The 15962-nt window shown below is 48.7% G+C and overlaps 1 protein-coding gene across 1 annotated transcript in view; it reads left to right on the top strand.

The window, feature by feature from the left end:
• SLCO2A1 (solute carrier organic anion transporter family member 2A1) overlaps positions 1-15279 on the top strand; it is an 84642-nt gene extending 69363 nt beyond the window's left edge. The window contains exons 11-14 of the mRNA XM_077826862.1: positions 4226-4395; positions 12098-12162; positions 13991-14111; positions 15159-15279. Coding sequence (XP_077682988.1) covers positions 4226-4395; positions 12098-12162; positions 13991-14111; positions 15159-15279 — 477 coding nt within the window. The remainder of the gene's footprint in view (positions 1-4225; positions 4396-12097; positions 12163-13990; positions 14112-15158) is intronic.
• Positions 15280-15962: the final 683 nt, after the last annotated feature.

A 15962-nucleotide genomic window follows, 5' to 3' on the forward strand; every position in this document is an offset into this window, starting at 1 on the left:
TAGTTGGGACTGTGTTTTCCAATATGCATTACTTTGCACTTATTGCCATAGAATTTTATCTGACATTTTGTTGCCCAGTCACCCAGCTTAGTGAGATCCTTTGTAGCTTTTCACAGTCAGCTTTGGACTTACCTATCTAGAGCAATTTTGTATCATCTGCAAACTTTGCCACTTCACAGTGCACCCCTTTTTTCCAGATCGTTAATGAATATGTTGAACAGCACAGGCCCCAGGACAGAACCTTGAGGGACCCCGCTGTTCACCTCTCTCCATTGTGAAAACTGACCATTTATTCTTACCCTTTGTTTCCTTATCTTTCGAGCAGTTACTGATCCATGAGAGGACCTTCCCTCTTATCTCATGGCTACTTTGTTTCCTTAAGAGCCTTTGATGAGGGACATTGTCAAAGGCTTTTTGAAAATCCAAGTGCACTGTATCTACTGGATTACCTTTCTCCATGTGCATGTTGACTCCCTCAAAGAATTCTAATAAATTGGGGAAGCTCATTACTGTTTAGTTTGTCAGTCTGTTCTAAAACCTCTTCTATCGACGCATCAGTCTGGGACAATACTTGAGATCTATTGTCCAAAAAGAGTAGCTATGATGTGGGAATCCCCTTCGCAGCCTGTGCGGTGAAAACGGATTCAAATAATTTATTTAGCTTCTCTGTGATGACCTTGTCTTCCTTGAGCGCTCATTTAGCACCTTGATCGTCCAGTGGCCCCACTGATTGTTTGGCAGGCTTCCTGCTTCTATCTACTTACATTTTTTTTTTGTTACTGTTGGTTTTTGTGTCTTTAGCAAGTTGCTTCTCAAATTCTTTCTTGGCCTTTACATCTTATTTGCCAGAGTGTGTGCTCCTTCCTCTTTTCCTCATTAGGATTTGACTTCCAAATTTTAAAGGGCACCTTTTAGCCTGTTATGCTCTGCTGTTTAGCCAGAGTGGCATTCTTTTGGTCCTCCTGCTATCTTTTTTCATTTGGGGTATACATTTAGTCTGAGCCTCTATTATGATGTTTTTAAGTACTTTGCCTGCTGCTACAGCTACAACCTACAGGTCTGCCTGGGAGCAGCCATGCCCCAACCCTCCACCTGGAGGATGTTAGCAATAGCTCACTTGAGACACATGAGGCTCTGCCCCTGAGGTCCGATTGGCAGCGTCCCAGCGTGGCTGGTTGGCCTGCTGGCCCCGTTTAAGCCAGCAGCAGGAAGTTATCTGAACTAGTGGGCTCCACCCTGCGCTGAACTCTGTGCTTTGTGCTTCCTGCTTCCCGCTCCTGTGTTCCCAGCTTGATCTCCTGGTCTACTGACCCACCTGGCCTGTTGGCATCTGATTTATGGTTCTTGACCTACCGTTTGTCACCTGCCTCTGAGCACATGGTACCTGACCAGCCTGACTCGTGGGTCGGCTCTCCAGTTTGTCTCCGGCTTCTGACCTCCTGAAGTCCTGACCCAGCTGGCTCTTGACCCCTGTCTTGTGACTGTGGACTCTGGGTTCTGACTGCTAGGTCTGCCGCCCACAACCCAACTGTGACAGGCACTTTACCCTCGTGACTGCTCTCTTTATTTTCCATCTAACTATCATCCTTATTCTTGTGTAGTTCCCCTTCTTAAAGTTAAATGTTAGTGGGGTGGGGGTTTTGGTGTATTTCTCCCCTACAGGGATGCTAAATGTATTTACCTTATGATCGCTATTACCAAGTGGTTCAGCTATCTTGGACCAGATCTTGTGCTCCACTTAGGACTAAATCAGGAATTGCCTCTCCTTTTGTGGGCTCCACGATTAGCTGCTCCAAGAATCAGTCATTCATGGTGTCTAGAAATTTCATGTGTGATTCATGTCCTGAGGTGCCATTTACCCAGTCACTATGAGGATAGTTGAAATTACCCATTATTATGATATTTTCTGGTTTTGTAGCTTCTTTAACCTCCCTGAGCGTTTCACAGTCACTGTCACCATCCTGTCAGGTGGTTAGTCGTATATTCCTACTGCTAGACTGTCAGGGTCCCCCCCACTCTGAACTCTGGGGTACAGATGTGGGGACCCACATGAAAGACCCCCAAGCTTAAATTCTACCAGTTTAGGTTAAAAACTTCCCCAAGGCACAAATTCTTTTCCTTGTCCTTGGACGGTATTGCTGCCACCACCAAGTGATTTACAAAAAATTCAGGGGAGGGTCACTTGGAATCCCTATCCCTCAAAATATCCCCCCCCCCCAAGTCCCTTCACCCCCTTTCCTGGGGAGGCTTGAGAATAATATATAAATTAATTGCCTTAGCAATGTGAGTACAGACCAGATCTTTATCTTTAGGACACTAAAATCAATCAGGTTCTTAAAAGAAGAACTTTATAATAAAGAAAAACGTAAAAGAATCACACCTGCAAAATCAGGATGGAAGGTAACTTTACAGGGTAATAAAAAGATTTAAAACACATAGACTTTTATTATTCAAGCATCAAATTTCTGTCCATAGAGATACTATGGTTCTGTTTGAGTCATTTCTGATTTTCTCCTTATTTGGCTTATGCTGTTTTAACATATAGTGCCACTCCCCCACCAGAGTAACCTACTCTGTCATTCCTGTATATTTCATACCCTAATATTACTGTGTCCCATTGATTTTCCTCATTCCACCAAGTTTCCATGGTTCCTGTTATAGCAATATCCTCATTTAATGCCAGTCACTCTAGTTTACCCATCTTAGTATGTAGACTTCTCCCATTTGTATATAAGCACTTGTATGTTTTACCAATATTCAGTTGGTTATATTGAAATGGATTCTTTTACATTTGACTGTTCCTTACTAGCTCCCACCTGTACTTTGCCATCTTCTTTCCTATCCTCTTTACAAGGCTATGGAGTTCCCACTTTAATAAATTCATCCCTGAAGGATGTCTCCGCCTGAACTGGGTGCTCCTCTGCATCTATCCGCTTGCCCCAGCCCTTAGCTTAAAAAATTCTCCACAACCTTTTTAATTTTACATGTCAGCAATCTAGTTCCACTTTGGTTCAGGTAGAGCCCATCCTTCCTGTAGACGCTCCTCCTTCCTCAAAAGGTTCCCCAGTTCCTAATAAACCTAAATCCCTCCTCCCTACACCATTGTCTCATCCATGCATTTAGACTTTGCAGTTCTGCCTGTTTTACTAACTCTGCATGTGGAACTAGAAGCATTTCAGAGAATGCTACCATGGAGGCCTTGGACTTTAATCTCTTACCTAGCAGCCTAAATTTGGCCTCCAGGTCTTCTCTCCTGCCTTACCCGATGTCATTAGTACTTACATGTACCATGACCACTGGCCCCTCCCCAGTACTACCTGTAAGGTTATCTAGACGTCTTATGAGATCCATTACTTTCACATCCAGTAGGCAGTTCATCATGCCATTCTCCTGGTCATCACAAATCCAACTATCTATGGCTCTAATAATTGCTTCTACTATTATGGCCTGTGTCGTCCTAATAACTGGGTTCCCTGCCCTGGAGGGATATCCTCAGTGCAAGAAGATACCATGACATCATCCAGAAGGTGAGTCTCAGCTATGGAATCATGTCCTTCCACTCCAGCTTGATGATCTCCTGCCCCATGACTTTCATCCTCCTTGACGCACAGGGACTGTCAGACAGGAGATGGGACCATTCTATGCTGTCCCTAAAAGTCTCCTCCCTGAACCTCTGTCTTCCTATGCTCCTCCAGCTCAGCCACTGTGGCCTTCAGAGCCCGTACTCTGTCTCTGAGAGCCATGAGTTTCCTGTACCGCATGCACACATATGCCATCTGCCCACAAGGCAGGTAATCATACATATTGCTCTGAATGCAATAAACTGGGTAGCCCCTTGCCCTGCTGCTCGTCTGCCTGCATTGTTGTACTCTTGTGGCTTTTTTATGTAGCCTGAATTTTCTATATGTTTGTTAGGTGTTTTGTTTTTCAGTAGGACTTTTAGCAACTGTGTGTGATCTAGGTCTTCCTGGGCTATGCAAGGTTCCTGCTGAGCAAGCATCACTAGTAAGCACTGAATGATGACTTCACAATATTATTTTTTTAATATTGGCCATATTCTGCTCTCACTCCTGCCACAGGAACTCCTGCCACTGAGGCCAGTGCCATTACTCCATGGAAAACTGGTGGGAGAAGAGAACTGGGATAGTTAGAGTCCTGAAAAGTCTGCTCCAGATATACTGATCTCAGGAGATGTTTTACTGTCTTTTTTTAATGCCCTAAACAGATCTACGTGAACTGCTCCTGTATCCGCACCAAGAATGGACAGTCCTCAGCAAAGACAGGTTCCTGTTTGGTCAGCTGTTCCCATTTACTCCTTCCTGTCATATTCCTCATCTCGTTTGCTGCCCTGATAGCATGCCTGTCTCACAATCCCCTCTACATGATGGTATTACGGTAGGTGACAAAGTTCAGTTCCATGGGACCTCATATGAAGTATCACATGCAAAGAAGTGGCAAATTTCCTCCCCACCTATGACCAGGTCTTGTGTTTGACCTCTCTGCACTGTCTGCCTCCTTCCTGACTGCCTGGGGTGACACACCCTCCTTGCCCATGTATAATAGTCTTTGACTGTTTGTGGCACCCCTACATGGACTTTTGAATTGGAGCTCAGGGAGGGCAGTTGGGGAACTCTTTCTCTGACATGGTCTGCTGGATGTGGAGTTGGGGATGCTATACGGGCTAGTGGGATGAGTGTCTGTGTGTGGTGGGGTCTCCAAAAGAGTTAGACTTTATGCGGCTGCATAGGTCACACAGCCTAGGTCTATCACTGGCAAGAGGCAACTAGGAGACTGGGTTTGGTATGTTGTCTTTTAAAGAAAGGCCAAGAAGTGTGGGCCAGGTCTTCAACAGGTGCTGATTGGCTGAGCTCCATGGGAGTCAATATCAGAACTAAGGGATATCAATGGAGCTACATGGATTTATGGCAGCTGAGGATCTGGCCCTGTATCTTCTTAGGCTCGCAGTCAGAGGTGAATTAAGACAACCCAACCCAAATCCACCAACTTTTTGGACCCCCTTAAGACACTGGGCTCCCCAAGAGCTACATCCTCCTCATTGAATGTAGCAGCCTTTGCCTCTCTCTCATTCCTCTGCCCTTCATCCCCATCTCCCTACTGCATGCTTTTCAGTCCAAAGCTACTTTCTTCTCCAGATCAGAATTCACCTATCTCCTCCAGTCCTGGCCAGAGACCCCAATTTCCAAAAGAATAGCGTCCTTCATATGCTCAAGGAAGGTGTGAAATTGCTGCGTGGCCCCAATGGAACTTGCCTGTTAGCTATCTGAATATACCAAGTGTGGCAAATTGCCGGTACGATTATGATGGGTTCTGCACTTCCTCTTCTTGGGGGGGATTCAGGGTGCAGTTTCCTGCCCCTGAACTTAGGTATTTACTGTCCCACTAGTAACCCAGAGAAGGGTAGTGGAGAGGGAGGGACCCGGGCCCGCCCTCTACTCCGGGTCCCAGCCCAGGGTCCCTAGGGATAGTGGTAAACCACATGAACTAGTGCTTCCTTCCCCTGGGCTACTTCCCTCTCCGGCTATTCAGCTTGTGGGGCTTCCTGCCCTCTATCTCTGCACAAGCTTGGTGTCTCTTTACCTAGGGTCTTGGTCTTCTAGCCAGCCACGGCACTTCTCCAAACTCTCCTCTGCTTCAACTCCTCCAAACTGCTCTCTGCTCCAACTCCTTCCCCTGGCTGATTGAAGCAGGGGGGTTTTATCAGGTGACTAGCTTCAGGTGCTTTTAATTAATCTATAGAAACCTTTCTTTCCTCTACAGGGAATAAGGCATCTCCTCATCCTGGGACTTACATATTCCTCCTATATTATGCTCCTGCTGCCTTCTGGCCATGCTGTATCACATATCCTCCCCCCCCCGCTCAACACCATGCTGTTGGGCTACTTGGGACGATAGGCAACGCTTTCATGACAAACCATCTGCATTGCCGTGTTGGCTTCCGGCCCCGTGCTGTACTCAGAAATGAAAGGGTTGCAGAGATAGGAACCATCTAGTCACTCTTGCATTCTTCTCCTTGTTTCTGTGCATCCACTGGAGCGGGGCGTTGTCTGTCACCAGGGTAAATCGCCGCCCCAGTAGGGAGTAGCGGAGAGTTTCCATGGCCCATTTTATCACCAGACATTCCTTTTCAACAACGGCGTACTTTTTTTCCCTGGGGAGGAGCTTCCAGCTGAGATACAGGATCGGGTGTATCTCCCCTACCATCCGCGAAAGGACGGCTCCTAGCCCTACTTCCGAGGCATCCCTTTGTAGGACAAATTCTCCCTTGAAGTCTGGGGCTATGAGTACTGGATGGCAGCAAAGGGCTGTCCTTAAACCTGCGAATGCACCTTCTGCTGCATCAGACCATTTTACTATCTCGGGGCCCAGAGCCTTTATCAGGTCCGTCAATGGCCCTGCTCTTGTGGCAAAATGAGGGATGAATCTCCAACAGTACCCGACTAACCCGAGAAATGCTCTGACCTGCTTTTTATGGACTGGCCGAGGTCAATCTTGTATTGCTTCCACTTTGTTCCACTGGGGTTTTACCAAGCCTCTCCCTACTACATACCTGAGGTATCTCGCCTCAGCTAGTCCTATCACACACTTGAGAGGGTTGGCAATGAGGCCGGCCTTCTGCAGGGCGACTAATACCACTTCTACTTTCCCTAGGTGTGTTTCCCAGTCAGGGCTATGGATGACCATATCATCTAAATAGGCGGCAGCACACCTGGCATGGGGTCGCAGCAATTTATCCATAAGTCGTTGGAATGTTGCAGGGGCCCCATGGAGTCTGAAAGGGAGGACAGTGTATTGGAACAGGCCATCAGGTGTAGAGAAAGGAGTCTTCTCCTTGGCGTTCTTGGCCAGGGGAATTTGCCAATATCCTTTGGTCAGGTCCAGAGTGGTTAGGTATCAGGCCTTGCCTAACTGATCAACTAGCTCGTCGACATGTGGTATCGGATAGGCATCGAATTGGGATACTTCATTCAACTTCCGGAAGTCATTGCAAAATTTCAGGGTGCCGTCAGGCTTGGGTACTAGGACGATAGGGCTGGACCACTGGCTGTGGGATTCTTCAATAACCCCAAGTTCCAACATCTTCTTCACTTCTGTCCTAATTTCCTCTCTTTTAGTTTCTGGTATCCAGTACGGTCTTATCGTCACCCTTATTCCAGGCCTGGTGACCATATGATGTTGGACCAGTGTTGTACGGCCCGGCTGTGTACAGAACACATCTTGGTTCCGTTGGATCATATCAATGACCTCTGTTCGTTGTTCTGGGGCTAACTCGGGGGATATCCTCACCTGCTCCTGTGGGTCGTCCGTCTGAGGTGGAGCTCTCCGAATGACCAGGCATGTCTCTCGGTCACGCCAGGGCTTCAGTAAGTTTACGTGGTAGATTTGCTCTGGTCTTCGGCGGTCTGGTTGTCTGACCCTGTAGTCCACTTCCCCAGTGGCTTCCACTATCTCATATGGCCCATGCCAGCTGGCCAGGAGTTTGCTTTCTGCTGTCGGCACTAGCACCATCACCCGTTCTCCCAGCTGAAATTTCCGTACTTTCGCCCAGCGGTTATCATATGTCCGCTGGGTCTCTTGTGCTTTTTCCAAATGTTCTCGTACTATAGGGGTTACTATAGGGGTTACTTGAGCTATTCGCTCTCTCATCTGTGTCACGTGCTCAGTGACATTCTTTCCTGGGTTGGGTTGTTCTTCCAAGTCCTCTTTGGCGATATCTAATATTCCGCGTGGGTGGCGTCCGTATAGGTAGCTCAAAGGGAAAGAAACCGGTGGACACCTGGGGACTTCCCGTATTGCAAACATTAGGTATGGTAGAAGGGTATCCCAGTCTTTTCCGTCCCGTGCTACCACCTTCCAGATCATACCTTTAAGGGTGCGGTTAAACCGCTCTACCAGTCCATCTGTTTGTGGATGGTAGACTGAGGTCCATATGGCATGGATGTGGAGCAGGGTACCTAAGTCCTTCATTAATTTCAACATAAAAGGGGTTCCTTGGTCAGTCAGGATCTCCTTAGGGATGCCCACTCTGGCAAAAACCTGAAGTAGTTCTTTTGCTATTGCCTTGGATGTGGGGTTTCTTAAAGGAATGGCTTCTGGATATCGTGTGGCGTAGTCAAGGATGACTAATACGTTTCAGTGGCCCCATGCTGATCTTTCCAGTGGGCCCACTAGGTCCATGGCTATCCTTTTGAAAGGGACTTCAATAATAGGCAAAGATATTAATGCGGCCCGCAAGTGAGGTCGGGGGCTATGCAACTGGCATTCCGGGCAGGAGGTACAATAACGTTGGACCTCTGCACGTATTCCTGGCCAATAAAATCTTCTTAGGACTCTATCAAGTGTCTTGTCTACTCCTAGATGTCCCCCAAATAAATGACTGTGAGCTAACTCTAGTACTGCCCTTGTGTGTTTCCGTGGGACTAAGAGCTGCTCTACTTCTTCCCCTCAAATTTGCACTATTTGGTACAACAGATGACATTTGATCACATAATACGGCCTTGGGCCTTTGGTCTTTCCTTCCACGGGTACGCAATTTACTTCCACTACCTTCTCCCTCACATTTGCATATAGCGGGTCATTGGCTTGGTCCTGCCCGAAACTGTCAGGTACGGTACCGATTTGACCTAACTCCAGGGGACCTATTTCTTCTCCGCCCCTTGGGTGGCCCCTACTTGGGCTAGGAACCGCCTCTGAGTCTTCACTGGCCTGAATTGTCTCCTGGTCTCCTGAACGGGTTCGCTTACCAACAAGGGAGGCTTTCTGGTTCTCTGCTAGAATCCTGGTCCCTAGCCTTTTATCTGCCCTCTTTTCCCACCTAGACTTTCAGGGTTTCCCGGGAGATGAAAATAGCTCTGGGGCAAATTTGGCAAAAATTGGGGTAAGACTATCTGTAGATGCCTCCGTCTCAGCCAGGGGGTTGCTACCCTCCCCTTGCTCTACTTGGGGGAGTAAGTTCTCAAACCCGGGGAAGTCCCTACCAATTAAGACCGGGTAGGGGAGCCTAGAGACCACTCCTGCAGTTACCCTGGTAGTGTTTCCCTGGATCTCAATCTGTACTGGGATTGTGGGGTAGAAATTTACGGTGCCATGAACGCATGATACCCCTGTGGTTTTGGCCCGGGTTAGTTGGTCCTGCCCCACCAACTTCCCCGAGACCAGTGTGACAGCACTCCCGGAATCTACTAATGCTATGGTCGCAATACCATTCATCTTTACTGACCTTGTATACCCATGTGAGGTCATTGCAACACCTGCCAGGTCGATTAGGCCACATTGTTCCCCAGGATCCCCCAGATTGCACTGCATAGGCTCTTCCCTGTTGGGGCACTGGGCTGCTATATGCCCCAATTCCCCACACTCATAACACCGACCCCTTATTCCAGTTGCCGCCCTCTGCCTGGGGTTATTTGGTTGGGCCCCCAGCCCTCTCTTCCCAACCCCCCAGGTCCCTTCTTGGCCTCGGGCCATTCCTCAGTGTCTTTCCTCCCAGTTATGGTTCTTCTGTAGTTCTTGACAATCCAGGGCCTTGGGTTTTGGGCTGTGTCTCACCCCCTGGGGTCTGGAACAGTTCCCAGGCTCCCAGTTGTCTTTCCACGAGGGAGACCAACTCATCGTAGGTAGAGGTGTCATTCTGGCCATCCCAAGCCCGAAGGCCTGATGGTAGCCCCCTCGTATACCGGTTCAGTACCAGGAGCTCCATCATTTTTTCAGAGCTGAATGCCTCAGGGCGCAGCCATTTCCGGGTCAGGTGGATCAGGTCAAACAATTGCAATCGGGGTGTCTTGTCCTCTGTATACTGCCATTCATGAAACCTCTGGGCTCACAACGCCGTTGTTACTCTGGATCTGGCCACAATCTCTGCCTTCAGCTGGGGGTAATCCTCCGCAGTCTCTGCAGCCATATCGTAGTAGACCTTCTGGGCCTCTCCACACAGGAACGGGACGAGGATACCAGACCACTGATCTCGGGGTCAGGCCTCCCACAGGGCTGTTCTCTCAAATGCCAGGAGGTTCGCCTCTACATCATCCTCCCGTGTCATTTTCTGTAGGCAGTGGCTGGCCCGTATAGTCCGGGTTCCGTCACAATTGTGGTTCTGCTCCATAAGGGCCTTCATCTGGTTTGCCAGCTCCTGTAGCAGAGCTCAGTCCTGGGCAGCCCGATTCATCAACAACGGATTAGTCTCCTGCTGCACCTGAGTCGCCTCCTGTTGGGTGGTTGCTTGGATTCGGGTAGCCTCCTGTTGGGCCGCAGCAGCTTGTATTAGAGCCTTGACCACGTCATCCATCTTGGGGACGGGATGGTTTTGGTTAACCCTGCTTTAAGTCCCTAGCGCGGAGATCCCACTTCTCACACCACGTATGGCAAATTGCCGGTACGATTATGATGGGTCCCGCACTTCCTCTTCTTGGGGTGGGGGGTTCAGGGCACAGTTTCCTGCCCCTGAACTAGGGTACTTACTATCTCACTAGTAACCCAGAGAAGGGTAGTGGAGAGGGAGGGACCCAGGCCCACCCTCTACTCCAGGTCCCAGCCCAGGGGCCTAGGGATAGTGGTAAACCACTTGAACTAGTGCTTCCTTCCCCTAGGCTACTTCCCTCTCCTGCTCTTCAGCTTGTGGGGCTTCCTGCCCTCTCTCTTTGCACAAGTCGGGTGTCTCTTTACCTAGGGTCTTGGTCTTCTAGCCAGCCACGGCACTTCTCCAAACTCTTCTCTGCTCCAACTCCTTCCCCTGGCTGATTGAAGCAGGGGCTTTTATCAGGTGACTAACTTCAGGTTCTCTAATTGACTTCAGGTGCTTTTAATTAAGCTATAGAAACCTTTCTTCCCTCTACAGGGAATAAGGCTTCTTCCCATCCTGGGACTTACATATCTCTCCTATATCACTCTCCTGGTGCCTTCGGGTCATGCTGTATCACACAAGTCATTGGGCCAAATTCAGATGTGATGTAAGTGGTGGTGTAAGTTACATTCCACTGAGTAGATGCAGCAGTAAATCAACCAAGATGCTGTGGAGCTCCTCCCCATCTTTACCTTCATCCCATCTGCTGGCTGCCTTTCCTGCTACTTCCCTTTTCTGTCCTTGAGCACACCAGTTCCTTCCACCCACTGCCAAGGAGTTACTTACATCACCAGCGACCTGAGCAGCATTTTGTCTTAGAAACGGGTTTCTAACAAGAAAACCGCCTTGTTTCTAAACCAAGTTTTGCAAACATTTTTTGTTTTTGATGACATTTTATGAAAAAACAGAAACAGAAAAAAATTCAGTTTTCAAAAACAACCAATATTTCAAAAACTGGAAAATGTTTGTTTGGGGAGAGGTTTTTGAAAACCAGAAATACTTCAGTTTTCAATATCCAACAGGTTTGGGGTTTTCATAGAACATGTAACTGGAAGAGACCTCTTGGGCCACAGTCCGGTCACCTACTGTCACAGACGTGTAATCTGTCATATAATGTTTCAATATATTTATCAAGCTCCATCTTAAAGCTAGTTAGATTGCTTCCCCCACTGTTCCTATTGGAAGACTATCCCAGAATCTCAGTCCTGTGCTGGTTAGAAACTTTCTCATTTCCAGCCTTAATGTACTCACGGCCACTTCATACCCATTTGTTCTTGTGCCAATATTGTCTGTTAGCTTAAATAGCTCTTCTCTCTCTCAGGTGTTTACCCACTAATGAATTTATAAACAGCAATCAGATCCTCTCTCAGACCTTTGTTTTCAGTTTTTCGTTGGAAAAATTCTGCAAAATATTTTGGGGGGAAATATATCCCCTTTCTTTTGAAATTTTTCACAGAAAATACTTACGATCTTCCAGCCAGCTCCAATCACTAATAATGTCCCCTCTGAATCTGGCCCATTTCCTCAGGAATTACTTAAACATCCCTTTGCCCCACATCTTCCACATCAAGAGAAATCTGGCTTGACTGTATCTTTAAGCCTTGCACATCCCATGAGACGTGGTGAGCCCCAAGCCACTGGAATGCAGATTCCAACCTGTTCATTATCTGCACAGGGCAATACATCAAAAATGATGAGTCCAGCTTTTGGATCTGATCTTCTCTAACTTCTCCCCTACAGGTTGGTGAACCAGGAAGAAAAGTCATTTGCTATTGGAGTCCAGTTCTTACTGATGAGACTGTTAGGTGAGTGTCTGTCTGACTCGAGCTCCCTGTACAAGCCACCAAACTGGGAGGAAAGAAGCATGTAAATCATATAATGTCATAGCGTAGGTCTGAGCTAGAGACTGGAGAGAGGACAGCAGGGTTCATCAGAACCTCACATTAGCCCTTTCCCTTCCCTTTTGGATTGGATTTCTTTTGACTGTCTAAGCGCTTGTTTGCATGAACTCTTAGTTTGCAGCAAGCCAGGGTCTAAATCTAGCCCCCGCTAGCCTATTGTTTGCTGTGTACACCACTGCTGTGCACTAAGAGTTCCCTAGCGCACTTTGAGCTACCCCACTTGAAACAGGAGTAGATTAGAGCACACTAGGGAACATTTAACACATAGCAGCAGGGTCCACTTCGATGGTTAGTGTGCGGCAGGCTAGTGTGAGGTAGATTTACACCCCAGGAACTGACTGTCTGTGTAGACAAGCCCTAACTTACCTTTCGGTCTGTGTCTCATTTATTTCTTTGTTCATATGAAGCAGAACCATTTTTTTTAATTCCTAAGAGGTAAACTTCTCTGGGTGGTGGAAAAGTATTGACACTCCACTGATGGTTTCTGTGACCCCCATTCAGCTGTCCCAGCAGACAGTGCACAGTCTGCTTCCGTTGAAACCCTCCATCAGACGACACTTAGATCATTTCTCATGTCAGGAAAGTTGGCATTTTTGACAGTTGTCCAATCTTCACATTGTAAAGTACAAAGAGGGGCAGCCCTAGCGACCAGGAAAGGCTGGATGAGCCACAACGCTGATGTCCTGACAACTTCAGACATTAAAGTTCCCTCAACACTTGGAGCAAACATTCTGGGTCAGATTCTGGGCTGGTGTAAATGAGCAGGGCTCCATTGACTTCAGCAGAGTTCCGCCAATTTACATTAGCCAAGGATCTGGCCCATGAGAGGACTGTGCTTTTAAATAGCATCCCTCAGAAAACGGTGCAGCCGCTATCACGCCGGCAGGAAAGGAATGTAGAGCCCAATTCCCATTTACACTGACCCCGGTTTACACTGCTGTGCGGGCCAGATCTTCAGCTGGTGGAAATCATCAGACCTCCCTTGACTTCAGCTGGGGATCTCTCCCACCAAAGTCAAGCGGCTGTAAGGGGAGCGTAAGTGTAACTGACACCTGTTTCAAGGCCCCATTAGTGGTGCGAAGTGGGTAGCCACTAAGGGAAGACTGGGGGAAAGCAGAAATGGAGGGGTCAATTTCAGTGACAGGTTAAAGTGAAGAGGAAGGTTTCAAGTTGAGCTCTGAAGAGAGAGTGACTGGAACTGAGGCCAGTGGGGTGCTGGGATGTTTTTAGTCAGGCATGCAATTGTACACTTGCATGCAAAATGGCATCCTCCCTGCAGCATGACCTGGCATGCACAGGGCGCACCTGGTCACGCTGCGCACAGGACGCCATTTTGTTTGTGCATCCAGGGGTGGGGCAGAATCGCTCCATGGGCACAGCCGGTCCTGGCGCTTGCAATGCACGCCTTGCATACAGCCACAGCAAGCCACTGACTGAGTTCCGGCTACAGGGACCAGACAAGCATAGGTATGATGGGAGAGTGCTGGCATGGTGCCCAAGCAGCTGGGTTGGCTTATAATGGAAAGGGTGCTCCAGCTGCGGTAAAGCAGATGCAAAGTATCAGGCCTGCCTCCAGGAGGAGCAGGATGCCAGGCCAGGTTTGAGGGCTGGAAACACCCTCCATGCGAACAGGAGAGGGAATTTAAACAGGCAGCTGTGTCTATATTGTGGGACAAGGAGTGTGACTTTGGTCTCACATTCTTTCTTCCCCTTCTCCCCCTGGCCACGGCAGCCTGGTTACCTGCTCCAGCTCTCTTTGGTGTCATCATTGACTCCTCCTGCCTCCACTGGAATAAGCAATGCAGCAAGCGAGGATTCTGCGCCTACTACAACAATGACTTCCTTCGTAGCAGGTACTCAGAGCCCGCTCTCCTAGGGACAAGCCCATCCCTGACTTGGAATGGGTCAGGCTGGTGGTTCTGAGGGAGCCATACACCCGCAATGTCCTCAGAGCCCCAGGCCCTGGGGAGTCCATTTTGACAGTCAAGTGGTTGCAGAAGGTGGCATTGAGAAGGGGGTTCCTGAGAGAAGTTTTTCTCTTTTCATTGGCTCCGAGGACTGAGACAGACTTCGGGGGGTGATCAGGAAACTGGCTGCATGCTCAAGATAGTCCAGGGACTTGGGGGCAGACAAACCAGAGCAAGGGAGGGGATTGAGACTATGGGAAAGGAAGGACATGTATGAGCATGGTCCGAACATTGCTGCTACTGTAAATAGTGGGATAAACCAAAGACCCTATCCCTCAGCAGTTTAGAGATGTTCCTCGCTCACTGGGTTGCTAGGTGTGAGGCAAGTAACCTGTCTCCTGCCTGGGTTATATTTTAGGGATTTAAAATATAACCCAGGGATTTTCTTTTAGGATAGGTTAAAGTGTAGATAGGAGAGGGCTCCGAGTTAGGATGGCCCCCTCTCACCCGCAGAGCGCCGGTCTCATCGCAGAGCCCTCCGTGCAGCCCAACTAACTATCAGAGCTGAACAGTTAGTGGTGTTATTGGTGTCCCAGGAAGGCTGAAAGCCCACCGTGGAGATTGGGGCAGAATTGTGGTAGGTGCTGGCCATGCAGGAGACAGTCCCTGCACTGAAGAGCTTCCAGGCTAAACACACAAATGTTGGGAGAGGCACACAGGGGAGCCAGGTGTTGCCTGAGGTCACAGCACTCAGTGGCAAAGCCAGGAAGCCAGAGCCCTAGCTATGGCACTGCAATGCCTCTCCTCAGTCAGCTTGCAGACTCCAAAGGTTCAGCAGAGCTCGGGGTTCATTCTGAGGAAGCAGCAGAGCCATCTTACTGAGCACAGGGACCAGCCATCCCAAGCCCGATGGCCTAGCCACAACGGATCGGATCGGAGTTTGTCCCTGGTAGTTTCACACCTCTCTTTTTCTCTATTTCTTTCTCTTGACAGATACATAGGCCTCCAGATGGGGTACAAACTCCTTGGCATTCTGCTGCTAGTCATCATCAACTGGCGGGTGAAGAAGAACAAGGAATACAACGTGCAAGATAAGGCAGCTGGCCTGGTCTAGCCCTGACCTGCAAACGGACCCCTGAGCGCACCCTTCCTAGCCTATCCATATTTACTACCAGTACTTAGCCTTTTCATGTTATTTTGTAAGAAAACAACTCCTTATTAGCGTCTGAGCTCCACTATGCAAATTGCTCTGTAACCCAGCTATGCAGACCATGGCCAGACATCGTTGCACTTCCAAGGAGGGGAATGGAGAACAAACTGGGCTTTCCAGTGTGGATTTCCCAGGACACGTGGAAAAGAAGAGCCGGTGGGCGAGAACCCGTGAAGAGACCTATTTGAGATCCGAGAGCAAGGTGTTCTCCAGCAGAGCGTCACTCATCCCCAAAGAAAAGGGGATTTATTTTTGTTTTCTAAAGGAGAAATAGAAGAGGGGTCTGGCCTATGAGGAGGAACCCCTGGGCTGCCCCAAGAGCATCTAGCCTCTTGGAAGACTTTGAACATGCAGGAATGGCAAGTGGGAAAAATTCTACTTGGGGTAAAGCTGTTACAGCTGCTAAAGCCGTGTGTATAGGCTGGGGGAGGGGGACAAGGAGTGAGAGCCCTGTCCCACTGCTCCAGAAATTCCTGTCCACCCCCTGTGTCTGTGAAAGAGCTTGCTTCAGTCCAATGTATTCTATCTCATGCCATGTATGCTATGCCTGGCCTGGCAGGGGGACCAGAGGAGGGAGGGGGACCAGT

Source organism: Eretmochelys imbricata, chromosome 9, assembly GCF_965152235.1.
Source record: "Eretmochelys imbricata isolate rEreImb1 chromosome 9, rEreImb1.hap1, whole genome shotgun sequence".
Taxonomy (NCBI): Eukaryota; Metazoa; Chordata; order Testudines; family Cheloniidae; genus Eretmochelys; species Eretmochelys imbricata.